A 17,480-nucleotide genomic window follows, 5' to 3' on the forward strand; every position below is an offset into this window, starting at 1 on the left:
GAAAGTAAGGCCACCAAAAACCAAAAATCTAGAGCAATAAACCAAAACCTGGTCACACTGGAAGAATGGCTTTGACTTACAACAAATTCATTCTCACAAAACAACCCAGTGAATATTCCTGCTACACTTGACTGCACAAGAGAAGCATCACAGAGGGAGGCCCCTGTACACTCTGTAACAGAAATCGAAGCAGCTTCAGGCATTCGTGGGTGTATTGCAGAATGATTTAAACAGGAAGCAAATGCAAATTAAATCAAAGTATCAGGCTTTGATGAGAGACTGGGATAAAGACGATGACTACCATCGTCAAAGGCTCAAAGATTCCCCAATATCATGGCTAGGTAGTGAGTATAGTTTTGGTTCAGACGAGGAGTATGAAAGAGATGTTCTCACACCTAGCACGAGGCCCAATAGTGTGATCCTGGATGATGCAGAACATCTTGAGAGCATAGCCACCAGAGGAGAGGTTCAGCTGGATGAGGTGACACAAAAACCTGGGGTGGTTGTCCCTCCTGTAGAGGCTGGGAATTACATCAAGTACCATGAACCGACCAGGCAAAACACTGACACAGAGTGTCAAATTAGACTCTCCAAAGCAGTCAACTTGGATGTGAAACCAAAGGCTTCATCCATACTGCCTCATCCAAACCACAGTAACAAAACTGTGATTAAAGGAGGAGATAGTGAAGAGGAGTCCAAGACCTCATTCAGGACCCCTGAGGAGCGCCTCTCCCCAGGTGACAATGTCCCCAGTGTCTCGGAGTAGATCTGCACCACTGTTTTCAGAAAGGGCAGGGGCAAAGAGAAGAAACAGGGTGTCAAGACGAAACACCAGCCTGCCCTGCGTTCCATTAGGAAAGCGTTTGTGCACCTGTGTTGTCTGCAGACAAGAGAAGTGGCAAACAGTGAACACAGCCTTTGAATGAGATAACTTCTCTCTGCCATAGAAAGAAACAGAAGGCTAATGAGGTAAGACTGTTTATTGATTTATTTCTTAGCAGTTATCCAGGGCGACTTACAATTATTACAAAATATCACAGTACAAAGTATTGCATTATATAATATCACATTACAAGTTATCACATTATAAAATATCACAACAATATTTCAGAATATCATAATACAGATAAGAGCAGTTATAAAAATACAGTAAGATCAAATTCAAGAGCAAAATAAAGAATACAGTAAATAATTATAAGAGCGAGATCGACTAAGAGCAGTTAAAACTTATAGCAAATATTTGCTCATATGAGTAAAGTCCAGTAGGAACACACAGTAATTATGTTAAATGGATGAGAATGATTTCAAATAAGAGCAATTACAAAAAAACGTGAGTGAGTTTACCTGTAAGAGTAAAATCAAATGCAAGATACAGGAAGTAGTTATAGTTAGGAGCAGTAGTTGAATGCAGCAAGGTATGGAGCAGTTCAGTGCAGGTACAAGCTGGACGTAAGTACTGGTACAAGTGCCCCAAATTCACATTCCATTTTCTTCCACAAACAAGAGGTCTTTTCTTAGAAACAATGCATCATAAAATGTATCTATGTTTCCTGCATAGCCATTTTAATATAGTGACACTGCATCAAGAGTAATTACTGTAGTGTGCATTACTGTGTGCAGTAGCTCTTGTTCAAGCTCACCAGAATAATTGACAAGTGCAAATATAAATTACTCCCCTCACTTAAAAACCAAGTCCAAGTCCAAGTCACACTCAAATCCAAATCGCTCCCCCCAAATGTTCAGTCAACAAAGTGTGTCTTAAATCTGATTAAATCCGGTACATGAAATAATGTTGCTCACAGAGTAATATCCTTTCCTTCACAGTCTGAGAGCTATTGCTGGATGTGTGTCTGATTGTGGACAAACATACACCAGTTCCGGACTCACACAGCCTGGTGGAGAAAGTTCAGATCTGATCCCAAAGTAAAAACAGTGGTAGATTCAATCAGACTTGCTGCTCAGTAGAACTAGAACATAAGAACATAAGAACATAAGAAAGTTTACAAACGAGAGGAGGCCATTCGGCCCATCTTGCTCGTTTGGTTGTTAGTAGCTTATTGATCCCAAAATCTCATCAAGCAGCTTCTTGAAGGATCCCAGGGTGTCAGCTTCAACAACATTACTGGGGAGTTGATTCCAGACCCTCACAATTCTCTGTGTAAAAAAGTGTCTCCTATTTTCTGTTCTGAATGCCCCTTTTTCTAAACTCCATTTGTGACCCCTGGTCCTTGTTTCTTTTTTCAGGCTGAAAAAGTCCCTTGGGTCGACACTGTCAATACCTTTTAGAATTTTGAATGCTTGAATTAGGTCGCCACTTAGTCTTCTTTGTTCAAGACTGAACAGATTCAATTCTTTTAGCCTGTCTGCATATGACATGCCTTTTAAGCCCGGAATAATTCTGGTCGCTCTTCTTTGCACTCTTTCTAGAGCAGCAATATCTTTTTTATAGCGAGGTGACCAGAACTGCACACAATATTCAAGATGAGGTCTTACAAGTGCATTGTACAGTTTTAACATTACTTCCCTTGATTTAAATTCAACACTTTTCACAATGTATCCGAGCATCTTGTTAGCCTTTTTTATAGCTTCCCCACATTGCCTAGATGAAGACATTTCTGAGTCAACAAAAACTCCTAGGTCTTCCGATCCCACGACCAAGCTAATCGTCTCTTTATACCAGGGATCTTAACAGTGGGCGTCAGCAAGCTATGGGATGCAAAAGTCCCTGCTGGTTTTGCCTCCCTAACCCACAGGAGGACCAGAGCCAATGAAACCCTCCCCCTGAAATCCACAGCAAAGATCGAACACGAACCTGCACTCCCCTGACTTTATGATTCATCTTGCACACCAGACGACTGTGTCTTGACCAGGTGAGACCCTCGGGGACCCATGAAATGGAAGGTTTGAGCAACATTTTCTCATCTGTAATTTAAGATCTCATTTTAAACTCAACCTAGGAGGTGTAATTAACAATATATCAACAATCTCCGCTTTACTACAGGATTACCTTCCCACATCAGGGCACACAATAACAAAGCATGCTGCAGAACAACAATGTGTAGAACTAGAGCCCTCCTCAACCATGTCCCAGTACCAGAACTGTGACTGAAGGAGGAAAGAGTGGAGAAGAGTCTGAGACCTCGTCCAGGCCTCTTGAAAAGCACCACTTCCCAGCTCACAATGTCCAGTGTCTGGGAGAGGTTCTGCTCTGCAGTCCTGGGGCTCAGATAACTTCTCTGCAATAAGGAGAAGCAGAAGGCTAATGAGGTAAGACTGGGGATGGGTAAGTCAAATATTTATTGGGTAACCTGAATTGCTTATTTGGAAAGTGATACAAATGATCAGTGAACCATATTTGACGTTAACATGGTAAATACTGTTAGTAGACTTTTTTGGCACTGATAATTTTTTACCTCTGTCCTATAGCTGCTTAGACAGTCACTACTGCTGTGAGAAACACATTATCGCAGGAGCTGGGCTGTTTAATTCATTAGACAAATTGCTAAAGTTTCACTTTGTAATGTGAAATGATATGAAATAATGTTGTGGACAAACATACACCAGTTCCGGACTCACACAGCCTGGTGGAGAAAGCAGATCTGATCCCAAAGTAAGCCAGCGGTGGATTCCATCAGCCTTGACAGCAAAACAAAATCTTGTCAATCCTATTAGATTACATCTACTCCCAAACAATAGTGTATGATGAAATCATTTGAAAGAATGAATAATACAATGTTAAAGGATTTTGCATTGCTCAGACTGACACGTGGAGTCTATTGCATGCACAAACACACAGAACAATGAATAACCCTGGAATAAACTAACTGTAGCTAACAACATAGTTCCATAGATCTTACCTATCATGGACTTCCATTAGCTAAACAAGTCTCACATGTGCAGGTCTGAAATGCACACGCGTTACAGTGTTTTTATTTTAAAACATGATTTCTGTTACTTCTTTAGGTTTATGTTTTCTCTGCCTTTTCACAGGAAATATATATTATGCTTACACTTCCTGGGTTATTTCCCCTCAGCATTGTCTTTTGGATCATGTGACTGGCTGAAAGCATATCAGTCACCAGGGGAAGCAGCTGATTCATTATTGACAAGACAGAAAACATGCAGGGGTGGGGGCACCCTTCAGGTTAAACGACCAAGCCAGTGCAACACTGTCGGAAAGCACTGATATCAAACAGTTTTCTTTAACCAGGTGTAATACCAGATACCATGTTTTCAAATACAACTGGACATTTGAGACATATATAACAAGTGGAGGTGTGCACCAGATATGATTTATGGAATTATTAGCTACAGTCACCAAGAATACTGAATAGAATAATGATTTCAGAAATGGGTTAGACAAGTTTCCATCTCACTAGTTCCGCACACAATCATCCTGAAATCTGAGGTCACCGGATGCAGTTTTAACAATGAGCAGGGCTAGTTAGATATTAATACAGGCCAGAAGGCAGTATAGAGTCCAGACATGGATTGTGGGTACAAGCACAGAGCACATTTATTTTAGTAGTCAAATGCTTCAACCCATACAGTTCCATTTTATAAGATGTCTCGTGTCAGGTATTATTGAGCTGGCTGAGGTAATTTACCCATCCAAGGCACGCATACACAGCTCTCAGCCTTCTATGCAACTGAGAGACATTCAGCACCCAGTATATGGCGCTAAAGAAGTATCACCATTAGCTATCACCAAGGTACAAAAGTTAAGCAGTAAAAATCATTCTACCTGTAGATTTAAACGGTCACATACACACACACTCTCACACACATGCACACACTCATGTTGCTATCTTTGTGTGGACATTACATTGACTGACATATTTATGATTCCAAATTTCAAGCCATAGAAACTTCCCAGAGCCAGGGAAATCGCCCCCGCCCTCCCATATCAAATTTTGGGTAAGGCTGTGTGTGACGTCAGACAGACAGCAGCCACGAGCAGCAGGCGCAGCAAATTTTGTGATAAGAACGCGACCTTTTAGCTTAGATGTGTTGGTCCCTGCATATTAACGGCCGTGAACATTTTTCAACAAAAGAACCCCAGTGCATGATATTTTGTGCAGCTGTGGAATCCTAATCCAAAATATATTCTTTGCTTATCTCGACCTTAGGCGGAACTAGTGTGTTGGGAGCTTATTTCATGTAACTCAACAGGAAGAAGGCACGGGGAGGGTGCAAGTTGAGGGGAAGCAGCGCTAACGATTTCAATTGTTATTTTTTTTCACCTACATAATTATCTTCCCTTTATAGCTTTGGCTGTTGTTGGAGTTTAATTCGGGAGTCGGCTGGTTGAACGGAACTCGGTGTAGGTAAGCTATTCGTGTGCTAGAATCCTTTGAATACAGAGTCTGTTGAAAGTGAATTGATATAAAATGTTAGAAATCCTGGCGTTTGTACGTGCTGTTTACTTAAAAATATATACATTATATTCTTTAAAATAGTTGGATGTTAAAGTAGTCATGCCCCTTGTTAACTGATGGCTCTATTTCTACAACATTTGAACTTCAAGAAACGCAAGAATTTAGAGCAAAGATAGGTAAACAAGCTTATGCAATAATTAATGTTCACATGTCCGGCTTTATATTTCGACCTGAACAGACTGAAGTGAGTTGGCTGTTGATTCCCTGTCGGTGTATTTTATATATTCCTAAATTACGTTGGATAATTGATTATAGCGATTTTTGATAGATGTGTGTTTTCCGACAAGCCTTTTAAAGTTTTAGAACCCCATCTTTTCCCCTTCTAAAACTTAATAAATAAAGCATACATATTTATATATTTATTCAGACCATGTTTAACCGGAGGAAGGAAAAATAAAGATTATCTGCTAAAAAAAAGTCAATCTTTTTAACCACCATTTTTCCTTTCTCTCGGTTAAGGCCAAACAATATCCGGGTCCTGTAGAGGTTCATAACCACCATAAACGACAGAAGGGTCTTGTGGTCATGACGGATGTATTTATTTATTTGAAACTTGTCTGGTCGGTCCGTTTATTTTTTTTTTTTTAAAAGGAGCTGGTGTCTGTTATCTCAATTCTCGTCAGGCAGCAGTAAACTGGACAAGGTAATAGCCCAGTTGCGGATTTGTTTCCCCTAGTTCTGAATGCTATCTTTTTTTTTTTTTTTAATTTTAATCGAAGCGTTACTGCAATGAGCCAATTTTTGCAGGATAATGTTGGAGTGTGCACCCAATATATATGTTATATATATATATATATATATATATATATAAAAAATACCGGTATTAACTGTTTATCATTGACAATAGTACATTTCATCCGTAAAGTAGTCAAATTTCACAGTTTATGTTTTTAAAACGCATTAGCAAACTTGAATACTTTATATATATATATATATTATAATATATATATATATATATATATATACGTACGTACATGCATGCACCACCATACGCAGTGGTGGCGTCGTCCATGCACGGCAAGTGAGGTACGTCCGCCTCTATTGAGAATATATATATATATATATATATATATATATATATATATATATATATACATACAGGTATACACACACATATATTATAAGTAATTATAATAGATAACACACACACTAAGTCATTTTTAATAATTGCATATTAGGACAGTTAAGCATGACACTTAATGTATATATACAGTTGCCTTGAAACAAGTGATGGGTTCACAGTTTTTGAAATACGACTACAAAAGGAAACTTGTGTCTCAGTTGTATGACGGCGCTGCGGTCATGGCTGGAGAGCTGGGAGGTCTGCAAGCCTTTAAGATGCTCCCCAAGCCCTGTTTGTGCATTGTTTTGCTCACAGATTAAATCTAGTTCTCCAGCAAGTGGCTCAGTGTATAAAACAAACGCATACTTTTTTTGCATCCTTACAAGGCTTCCATGCATTGTTTACATGCTAAGCGAACGCAGCGAGCTGCTGGACTGAATCGTGGGCAGACGAGTCCCATCCCTGTGTGCAGTTCGATGGACGTTAAACAGCAAAGTTTTACATGCCATTGTCTCGGAAAGAGAGAAACTTTCTGATGTGTTTCTGCAGATTCTCGATGGCCTTGGTTGGGATGGAGCATCAAGGCAACAAGTCCTAGGATACCACACAAAACTGAATGACTTAGTTTCTTTCTTGGCGTACACCTATCGTGATGTCTTCAACATCACTGACATTCTCTACGATGTTCTTCAGAAAAAGGCAGTTGATGTTAATTACTGCATTTCACAGGTTCGATTAACTGTCTCAAGAATCAGTGATCTGCGTAAAGAAGAGCAGTTCAAACAGGTGTTTAATACTGCTTCTTCTGCCCTCGCTGACTTACCTTCACCTCCCAAAAAAACGCAGCCTGGAAAACAGATCCTCTGAAGATGTTCAGAACATGTATTTGTCACTGTACTATAAAATCGTCTAACATTGTTGCACAACTTTCTCGCACGTTTGCTGACATCGATTTCTCTGTTTTCTCGAATTGTCAGACTCAAAAATTTCCAGCTTTCAGCAAGCAGTTTCCCACAGCTGCTTTCAACTCCCTTTCCAACTCATATGGCAGCTACTTTGATTTAGATTGTCTCAAGAATGAGTTTTGTGCAGTCTTTGACCCCAAGTTTCAGAACAATTCTGTTAGCGACATCCTGCGGATGTCGAATCTGGTGTTCGTGATGTTCTGCAACAACTTTTTCTGCTTAGTTGCCACAATACCAGCAACAACAACTAGTGTGGAAAGAAGCTTTTCTTGCCTAAAATGCATTGACATACTTGAGGAGCACCATGGATCAGGGTCAGCTTAGTGCTGGCCGCTATATATCCATAGAAAAGGAGCTGCTGTCTTTCCTGGAGAAGCTTTGCTTCAAAAAAGATAGACAGATTGACCTTCGTTATAAATAAGTTAAGATTACATTTTTTAATGGATATGTAATTTCCAATGTCTTGATTTAGTATTTTTATAGGTATATTCCAAATGGGAGGGGCCCTCATCCGTTATTCACGAGCCACCACTGTATATAGGGCTTAATTTAGAAATTTATTTAATTTAGTTATTTTTTCTGTCAAACTGGGCATTTAAATAGGCCAAGCCAACATTTTTCATTACAAGCAGAACGTACAAACGAGATTGCCACATGTCAATAAGCAACTAAACTTTATTAAAGCTATAATGAAAAAAAGTTTTGTTTTTACAATCATTGTGATGAGTAACTGTATTTAAATTAATAAAGATGATTGCTTCGTGCGGTTGGATGTCTTTGTTGGATGTAGTGTATTTAGTTAATTTGTTGTGTGTTGTTGCTGATGAGAACCGCATCGGTGCCGCTTTGTCTCCGGACTAGCCGCTGTTTCATTCTGTATATTGCTGTCTCACTGCACACACACTGTATCTCAGGGTTCTCCTCGGGCCATTTCTGAAAAAACCTGATCTGCCCATCTTGCAGATGCTGCTGTGTCTTTAACAATAAGGATTGATTGCGCGTTTAGCAGACCATTGCTGCGTGAAAAATAAGCCTTGAATCCACATGAAAGCTGTGTTATGTTTTGACACATTTAACCAATCGGAGAGTTGAAGGGGCGGGTCTTGTATTAAGCACTTCAAGAGGCTAAAATGTTAAGTGATTGCTTAAAAAAAAAAAAAAAAAAAAAAAAAAAAAAAAAAAACTGATTTCCCGTGGTTAAATAGCCCTAGTTCTGCCCCTAGTCTCTGTAGCAGGCAACCTACAGAAAGTAAGGCATCCTTATCAAAACTCTCTGATTGGTCAAAATCCTACAGAGACTTGGCTCCACTCAGTCTGGGCTCACGCTGCGACTAGATGGTTGTGAAGTGTACCGCAGCGTGTGTGTGTGACCTAATACTTTTGCATTCTTACATTCAATATTATTGTACATAATTATAACAAACTAACATTTAAGCTAGTTTAATGTTTTTAAAAGTTATTGACAGAGGGAGTAAATGCTAAGTTTACTAAGCTTGTTTAAATGTATTTAAGTTTGTAATTTTATTAAGCTGAACTACTGAATTGGCTAGCAACACAAATAAATGCACTGGAAAGGTACTTTGCAATCCATGCAATTTGGTCACGTTGCGGACACTGTCGCACAGTAGCCTTGCTGTGCAGCCCTCTGCCCCTGAAATGAAGCCTTCATCGAAAGGGCATTATCGTTATTTTTTTCTCATTTTCCTTTTTTAAAAAAAAAAAAATTAACTTTATACCCTACATTTACATTGATCTTGCAATGATTTGCTGGGTACCCTTCCACTGAGGAAAATAATCAAATAACTTTTGTTAAACATAAGTATTTTATTTGTCGGAGCTGCTTGTAGTTTATCTGAACAGTGGCAAATATCTGAATGAAGCAATATTACTGAACAGCCTGCCTGGATTTGTTGTTGGAAGATGCTGTCTGAGCTCCAATCGAGCTGACAGGCTGTGATTGGCTGACTCAGCAGTTGCAAGTACGTGATTGGTGCTTTTGTTGGTGCAAGGTATTTATTGGCTGGTTTTGCTGATAATAAAATTAATTTTGACCAATTGTGTCTCTTAATATTTGCTGTCTAATAGATGTGAACTAAGCTTAAATACAAGTTAGAATGAAAAAGCCGGTACTTGCCTTGATTTGATTTTAAATTTGATTCACAGTTGATGTGGTGATGTTCCAGTGGGCATCTACTGTGTGTTAATGCCCGCTATAGCTGGGAGCTGTTTGGCTGATGATAATGAATCATTTTCTTTTGACTGTTTCCACTGCCTGCTTGAGTTTAGGCTTTGCACATTCACATCTCGTTCACAATATAAGGCAATTCTAACTGGTTTCATTTTATACCATTGCACAAGTAAATGGTGGAAAAACAACAAAGATGGCTTTCCACAAGCATCTTAACAAGCCCAGCAACGTTCGTCTCCCGCGACTGTGGGATTGTAAACAAGCTGCATTCCTCTTTAAAAGCAAAGCATCGGAAGGCTATGGAAGGGGGGGGGACCTCTGCCAGGGGCTGGAGGGGAGGTATGGACAGGTCTTTGTGAAGCTCTGCAAGGCCAAGTTACCCAATTTACTGCTGTTCAGTCTGTGGCTCAAGTTACTGCTTTTGTAATTGGAAACACATTTGTCTAAAACTCCTTTTGAGTGGGGATAAAAAGCTTGTTTTGAAATTACAGCAATGGTTTCTCAAAGTGTGTTTTTTGTCCTCTATGCTCATTTTTATAGTACTATTGGACCAATGCAATCAGTGATGTGCAGGGGTGCCACTAGCAGTACAGTATGCTTTAATCATCATTAGAGGAGTCTTTATATTGTAGGTTTGTATATCATTTAACATCTTGTTGATTTGAACATGAAGCTCCCTTACCAGCAAGCAGAGAATTTTTTTAGTAAGGTATTTTTCAAATTTTTGAGCTCCAACCTTTTAGTTCTACCAGTGAGGCATAAGAGAAAGCACACTTTCTGTTGATGATCTGTCAAGCTGCGTGAATATCAGTTAAGGTTGACGGACACCAATTTGAAGATTCCTGTTAGGGCCTGTACGTTTTTAGATTTATTTTTTTAAATCCTGTGCCCGATACATACGTTTTTGTTTTGTCTTTAGGTATTTTTGACTAACTCACCTCAGTGTCACTGAGCTTTAGTCCCCCCTGCTGCTTCAGTTCTGTGTAAGGCTGTATTTTTCTTTAACAGAAATCATTTGACAATATGTGAATACTATAAATCACACATTAAATGTCACTCTCATGCTCTTTTGGTTCTTTTGGTTTGTATAATGCATATTACTTACAACAACTTTTTTTTTTTTTTTTAATTAATCCACGACCAAATCGTTACACGTAGCAGCTCTATGGTACCGCTGTCATGTGTGAAGCAGGTATATTATTATGCCAAAGCACCAGGGCGGTACCTATAGCGTTGTACTGAATACCCAGTGTACAAGAGAGTGTAAGAAATGCTATAATAGAATATGTTTGAAATATACGCCAACACTAATAATTTTAATTTAACTGAGCACCGTCCGCCCCTCCCCCCCCTCCAGCTCGTGTTAACCAGAGGCAACTTTCTTCATTTGACAACAGTGTTGTATAGCATAAGCTGTTTTGAAAGAAATGTCTCAAAACCTCTCTGCTATTTTGTATGTTTTTGTTGAATGCCCAGAGGACTTTTTTTTTCTTTTTTCAAAAGTTAAATGCAAATTGTGCAAGTGACTCGTATCACAGAGGTGTAACCACTGTTACAGTGGGGTCACTGGACAAGCGCAAGTTAATATTATTGTTAGGATTTTTAGTAGAAGTAAAATGTGACAGATAACCTGCTTGGAACATGATTACTGTTCTATATAATGTGTTTTAAACTACATATGAATGTTTTATTCCATTTATGATCCATTAAATAGGATTTTCAGTCAAATCTAAACAAGTAGCTATGGTGATGTCACCAGTAAATTCTAAAGCGCTTTGTGATGGTGGTCCACTATGAAAGGCCTATTAAAAAAAAAAAAAAAAAAAAAAAAAAAAGAAAGAGTACCATCGAAGGTTCAAACCTTCCTTCGTTAATGTGTTCCAAACCTTCGAAGGTCAAAATGTAAACCTTGTTGCAGCCCTAACATTTTAACGTAACTTTCAGGGAGTATTGTAAGGTCCCTAAGGTCATAGAATAACATATTTTAATCATGTATCTGTAAGCAGAATACATAATAAAAATACTTGACGTAAAAAAAAAAAAACCTTAAGTGTTGCGGGAAAAAGTGAAAAGTTTGTGTGGTTTCTGAAGTGCTTTATAATGTTCCCGAGAGTCGTCTGGGGGTAAATATGACAAAATGTGAATTTGTTTAGGAAGAGTCAATTACAGTAAAAAAAAAACCCTGGTACTGGGCAAGCATCCCAGTGAATAACACTTGGTCCTTAAAGGGTTAAGCTTTTTATACATGATGAAAATTAATGGATTTCTTTTTATACACATTTTTGCTGTATGCAAATGTTTGTATTAGTTTGGCAAATAAAAAGATGTTTGTGCATGAAAAGGGTCAAAACACACCTGCGCACAGCTAATGGGTATGAGAGACTGAGCGATCTTTTGGTTATTGCGAGACAACCTGACCAACAAAAACACTGGAGTTGCAGGCTGGTGTTGACAAATTTGTCAAGATGGAAGCGAGACGCTACCCCTTTTAGTTTATTGTGCTTACCTGTGTAGACATTAAATATGTCGACATTGCTGCATATATCTGCTGTCAGCATTAGCAGGAATGTGATGCTTATTAAGCAGTTTGTTCATTGGGTTATATTTGATACAAACTGACTGTTGTTCTCTTTAGAAGGCAGGTGACTTATCAGATTTAACTGAAGGTTGTGTATCAAATCTGTTTTTGGATGGACTCGCTAAAATAAAAAGTTAAACTGCATTCTTACCCCTGGCTGTCTTTCTAAAACACATGTAATATGTTCCAAGGCTTTTAAAAATGAAAATAGGGGGGGGGGGGGGTTACTAGACCTGGTATAAGAGTAGTAGTTGCAGTATGTAACTAACTGACACTTTTAAAACACAAAAGTTTCAGTGAAAACTGCGACAATGACCTTACAAACTGTATTTTTATAGATAAATATATAGCTATAAAATTTGGCATGGGTACCCTGAAAACCCAGGTATCAATTTATTTGAAAATTATGAACATGTAGAAAATATGACAATGCAGTTGAAAGCATGGGTCTCTGGCTGGCGTAATAGACAATGTTCAAACAAGCTTTGCGTTAACCCTTTTCTTCTCAAACTAAATCGGAAAGAAAACAACATCCTGTTGGGTTTGTCAGTGATAACTCCATTAATAATAATAACCGTTTGGCATTCCAATACGGAATGCTTTATCTACAGTTATAGCGCAGGTGTAGTGTCTTGCCAAAAAGATGAAATAAGAAACAAACAAATAAACTAGTGTGAGCGGTGTACCCTAGAAAACAAACTTTTTTTTATTATTTTAGGCCAAATAAGGAAGTGATTCGAGTTATGCTGGGGGAGGGAAATAATGAACTTCCTGTCTGCCTTGTTTTATGCTACAGGCAGGTAGCTGTATGGAGTGAAACCACTGGGACTGAAATAGCAGCAGCATTACTGTGTCACGAATGACTGTCAATAAATTGTTTTCTACGCTGAATTTTTTGCCATAATACGTCTGCTGTACATAGCGATTGTTGTAGCAGTGGGACAAAAAGAGAGATGTCTCCTGTTAAATAACACAACTGCAATAATTTTAATCTTATCGGAATGCAGAAAATAACTTAAAACAGATGTGGCAATGAATTAACAAAGTTAAGTGTAACAAGTCAGTTTTAGCTTAAACTCCTACATAAGTTGAGGTATATTTTGTGCCTTTCTAATTTTAACAAAGTGCTTGAATTTCACTTCGTCAGGCTTAACGTCAGTACCAGTTTTCTGTTATTAACTCCTGGTGGCTATTATTATGGTACTTGTGTTTAGACACTAAACAGCTTTTGTTTAACCCTTAGTGGTCCATTTATTCACGTCTCATTTCCAATTTTCACACGCGCGGTTTATTATACATGCTTTTTTAAGTGTTTTTTCACAGTAAAACAGGTTTAAAAGGCTCTGCATATCAACAGGACACTCAGTACTGCATCTCCAGCCCAACCCCTTGTTCATTGTATTTCACATACCTCTTCATCGAACGTGCATACTGATAAATTCTCTCCTGATCCCTCGTTTTATCACCAAACTTCTCAATAATATGATCCAAGTCATTACTATAACATCTCAAAAAGCTCTGCAAATGTCTGATTCTTTGAGTGCTGGATGCGGAAGCAGCTATCTTCTTGTTTGTCTGTTATTTCTGTGGATCCAGGGGCTATGTGTATTGCTCATATCCGCCCCTCTTTTTCGACTCCTATTGGTCTCCCTCAACCATTGAAAGCTTTTCTTGGCGCTTTCCGGAGAAAAAACGACTAGAGACCTGTGCTTGATATCTTTTTGATGTCTGACAAGGTCCAACATCAGCCTGGAAAAGGAACATTGTAATGTCGGACCTGGTCCTACATAGGAACAGGAACACTAAAACATTGCCAATCCTAACATCAGTAAGTTGATGCCCCTGTGATTTCCTAGCACCATGACTGAGGGTTTGTGAATTAAAAGGATATGTGTGTTTGTGTACTCTGTATATATTTTTGCTTTGAGGTTTAGTTATGCGTATTTTTTTTCCCTTTTGTATGTGCGAGACTTCTGCAGTTTAGAGCTTTCAGGACTTTGCTCAACTCCATAGAAACTGAAGGGAGTTTTTCTAGCAACAGAGTATTGATAAAAGAAGGGGGAAAAAAAAGGACTTGTCTGACAGGCAAAGTAATGTTAAAACATGTTGTCCCTCACACAAATCTTGTGTTGGGTGATATGAATTGCACACCCCTGTGAAAGGACAATCAAAATGAAAGAAACTGTTGGAGTAAGTTAATGAGATTGTGAATAAAAGTAGAATTACGTGTACCTGTTTGTCTTATGTCTTCAGTATTCTGCCTTTGCTTTATCCTGTTAAGAATTAAAACAGTGCAAAAAGCAAAAATCCAAACTGAAGATGAACCTTTATTCAAAATCAATTTGACATGAATAGTTTAGAAGTGCCCCGAATCTTAATCCAACATGTAAGAATCTCAAAACAAGCTTTATGCCAAATCAACCTGACATGAAAAGTTTGTCAGATCTTTCTTTAATCAATTTTGCTTTGCCACATGGTTGTGAACAAGCCAAAAATAGTGCTTTTTGACAACCGATATTCATGACAGAGATATGCCTGCATTACTCCTTTTTTTCAGTGTGTGTTTATTTTTTAATTATTATTTTTTATTTTATTTGGGGGGCCAGGTTTGTTATAGTGAAGGGCTTTATAGCGACGGTATACTGTGTTGCTTACAAATCAACAGATTCGTCCTTAAGTAATTGAGTACAATATAAATTTAACTAAGCACGATTGAAACATATTGCAGCAAAATAAAGTGACATTTGTATTTCATTTGTAAACATAATTGCACTCAGACTGGGACCTTGTTAGAGAGAACACTCATTGACATGCATGTTGTGTCTTTAGTTGGAGTACTGTTGCATGTGTCCTGTTCTCATCCTGTGGTTGTTTGGCTGCAGGTGAAATTCTACCTGGTTTTTCTGGTAGGTTTGTAATGAAACTTGTGTTTTATGTTTTACAGAACTGGCCTATATTGGTGTAAGACAAGGATCAAAGATGGAGCCTGTCCATGTTAAAGAGGAAGTATGTGAAGTGGAGCTTGTCAGAATTAAAGAGGAGGCGCCTGACCATGTTGAAGAGGAGGTCTTCGAAGTGGAGCTTGTCAGAATTAAAGAGGAGGAGTCTGGTGAAGAGGAACATTCACAAGAGACAACAGGGCTTCAGGGTTCTGTGTCAGACCATTCCAAATACACAAGCAACTGTCTTATATGTAGTGATTGTGGGAAGAGTTTCAGTCGCTTGGGAAGCTTTAAAAGACACCAGCAAGTTCACGTAGGAGTGAAACAACATCTCTGTACTAAATGTGGGAAGGGTTTCAGTCGCTTAGGAAACCTGAAGTCACATGAACAAGTTCACACAGGAGTGAAACCGTATGCTTGTACCGACTGTAGTAAGAGTTACAGTGAATTAAGATACCTTAAAAGACACCAGCTATCTCACAAAGGTGTGAAACCACATACCTGTTATGAATGTGGAAAGAGATTTAGTCAGTTAGGAGTCCTTCGAAAACACCAGAGAATTCATACAGGAGAAAAACCTTATAAATGCACTGAATGTGGAAAGAGTTTTAATCAGTTTGGAACCCTTAAAAGCCATCAGCGAATTCACACAGGGGAGAAACCATATCACTGTTCTGAATGTGGCAAGAGTTTTAATGAGTTAGGAACCCTCAAAAATCACCAGCGTATTCACACAGGCGAGAAGCCATATCAGTGTACTGAATGCGAGAAGAGCTTCATTCAGTTAGGACACCTTCGAACACACCAGCGACTTCACACAGGAGAGAAACCCTATCACTGTAACGAGTGCGGGAAGAGTTTTAATGCGTTAGGGCACTTCAAAACTCACCAGTGGACTCACACAGAAGAGAAACCATTTCACTGTACTCAGTGTGATAAAGGCTTTTACCATTTAGGAAGCCTTAAAATACACCTGCGAACTCACACAGGAGAGAAGCCATATCATTGTACGGAATGTGATGCAAGTTTTGGTCGGACGTATCTTCTTAGAAAGCATGAGCAAATTCATGCAGAAGAGAAAACTCGTCCGCAGAATGTTAACTGAACTCTTAAATCACTCATTAGGCCACTAAAGTTTATACAGAGGACTTCACTGTGTGAATATTAGAAAAACAGCTTAGACTCTGAGCATTGAACTTATGAACAAGATAAATGGCAACCATCAATAAAGTGACCCACGTTTGTAATGGATGCAAGAAAGAGACAATGTGCGGGACTCGCATTTGTAGCTCTCATTTTGTCTACATTTTGTTGGTTGGAAAAATAATGCAAACTACATGGCATCTGCATAAGTCTCTCTTTTTTATTTTTTAATTCAAAACTTATTTTGGATTGTCAATTTCTCATTCATACAAACTCTGGTAATTCATGTTGCACACTACATGTAAGTTGTACATTGAAATTAGCCAGCCATGCTACATAATTCTGTAGTTTGTTGCTTCTGACCATGAAATTTATCAGACTTAATCCATTTGTTGGAAAACGTGGATTGAGAATTGATTAGCAGTTTGCTACGCATGTGGACTGGCAGAGCTATACTGGTGTTTTTTTCTGAAAAGAGACTAATATTGCAGCTGGCAGACTGTTTGTTTGGTTCAAATTGCATGTACTGCTTACAATTGACAGAGACCTTGCGTCTACAAGTTTCTTGCCCAGCATTGACTGCAAGCTAAAAAGATAACAATGCTGTGGACCAGAAGGGGCCAGGCTGTAAGACTTTGGAATGCAAAGCATAAAGCGGCTAAAAGGCTCCCAGGGACTGGCGTTGGACCCAGAGGTTCTCGGAGAGATCGAAAGAGATAATGCCACTGGGATCAAAGGGGCAGATTTATGGACCTTTTTTCTCCAGGAGTGTGAAGAATGCACTGAGTTCAGAGGTTGTCACACTAGACTACACACACACACACACTAAATTAACAGAATAATGTGTTGTACCTTGACCATTGGTTAAGTGTCAGAGAAAGGGGAGGTGGACCATCTATACAGAAGGGTATTTAATGTCATGCAAACATTGTAATGATGAGTATTCTGTTTGTCCTGTACCTGGGACCAGACTCCCTGCATATTTCAATAAACCTAACAACTGACTGAAGAAAAGGACTCTGCATTTTCTTGAATCTACTTACTCACCATCATTTTTTTAAGTTACTTCACCATTCTTGGAAGAAATGTCTACCAAACATAATAGTTGTAATAGAAATGTATAATCTTGGCTTTTTTTTATTCTTACCTCTGAAGGGCAGGCT

General features: G+C 38.7%; 1 protein-coding gene across 3 annotated transcripts; it reads left to right on the forward strand.

Annotated features, from left to right (window-relative positions):
• The first annotated feature begins 825 nt into the window (after positions 1 to 825).
• On the forward strand, positions 826 to 16,789 carry LOC121297912 (oocyte zinc finger protein XlCOF26-like). 3 transcript variants are annotated; one of them, XM_041224545.1, is made up of 5 exons: positions 826 to 969; positions 2,681 to 2,870; positions 3,002 to 3,267; positions 5,269 to 5,327; positions 15,177 to 16,789. In XM_041224545.1, the coding sequence occupies exon 5, from the start codon at positions 15,212 to 15,214 to the stop codon at positions 16,277 to 16,279; it is 1,068 nt and encodes a 355-aa protein (XP_041080479.1). In that variant the 5' UTR covers positions 826 to 969; positions 2,681 to 2,870; positions 3,002 to 3,267; positions 5,269 to 5,327; positions 15,177 to 15,211; the 3' UTR covers positions 16,280 to 16,789. The 3 variants fall into 3 exon arrangements, with proteins under 3 accessions (XP_041080479.1, XP_041080480.1, XP_041080481.1); XM_041224546.1 differs by lacking the exon at positions 826 to 969 and having other exon boundaries at positions 2,613 to 2,870; XM_041224547.1 differs by lacking the exons at positions 826 to 969; positions 2,681 to 2,870; positions 3,002 to 3,267 and having other exon boundaries at positions 4,950 to 5,323.
• Positions 16,790 to 17,480: the final 691 nt, after the last annotated feature.

Source organism: Polyodon spathula, chromosome 23, assembly GCF_017654505.1.
Source record: "Polyodon spathula isolate WHYD16114869_AA chromosome 23, ASM1765450v1, whole genome shotgun sequence".
In the NCBI taxonomy this organism is placed as follows: Eukaryota; Metazoa; Chordata; class Actinopteri; order Acipenseriformes; family Polyodontidae; genus Polyodon; species Polyodon spathula.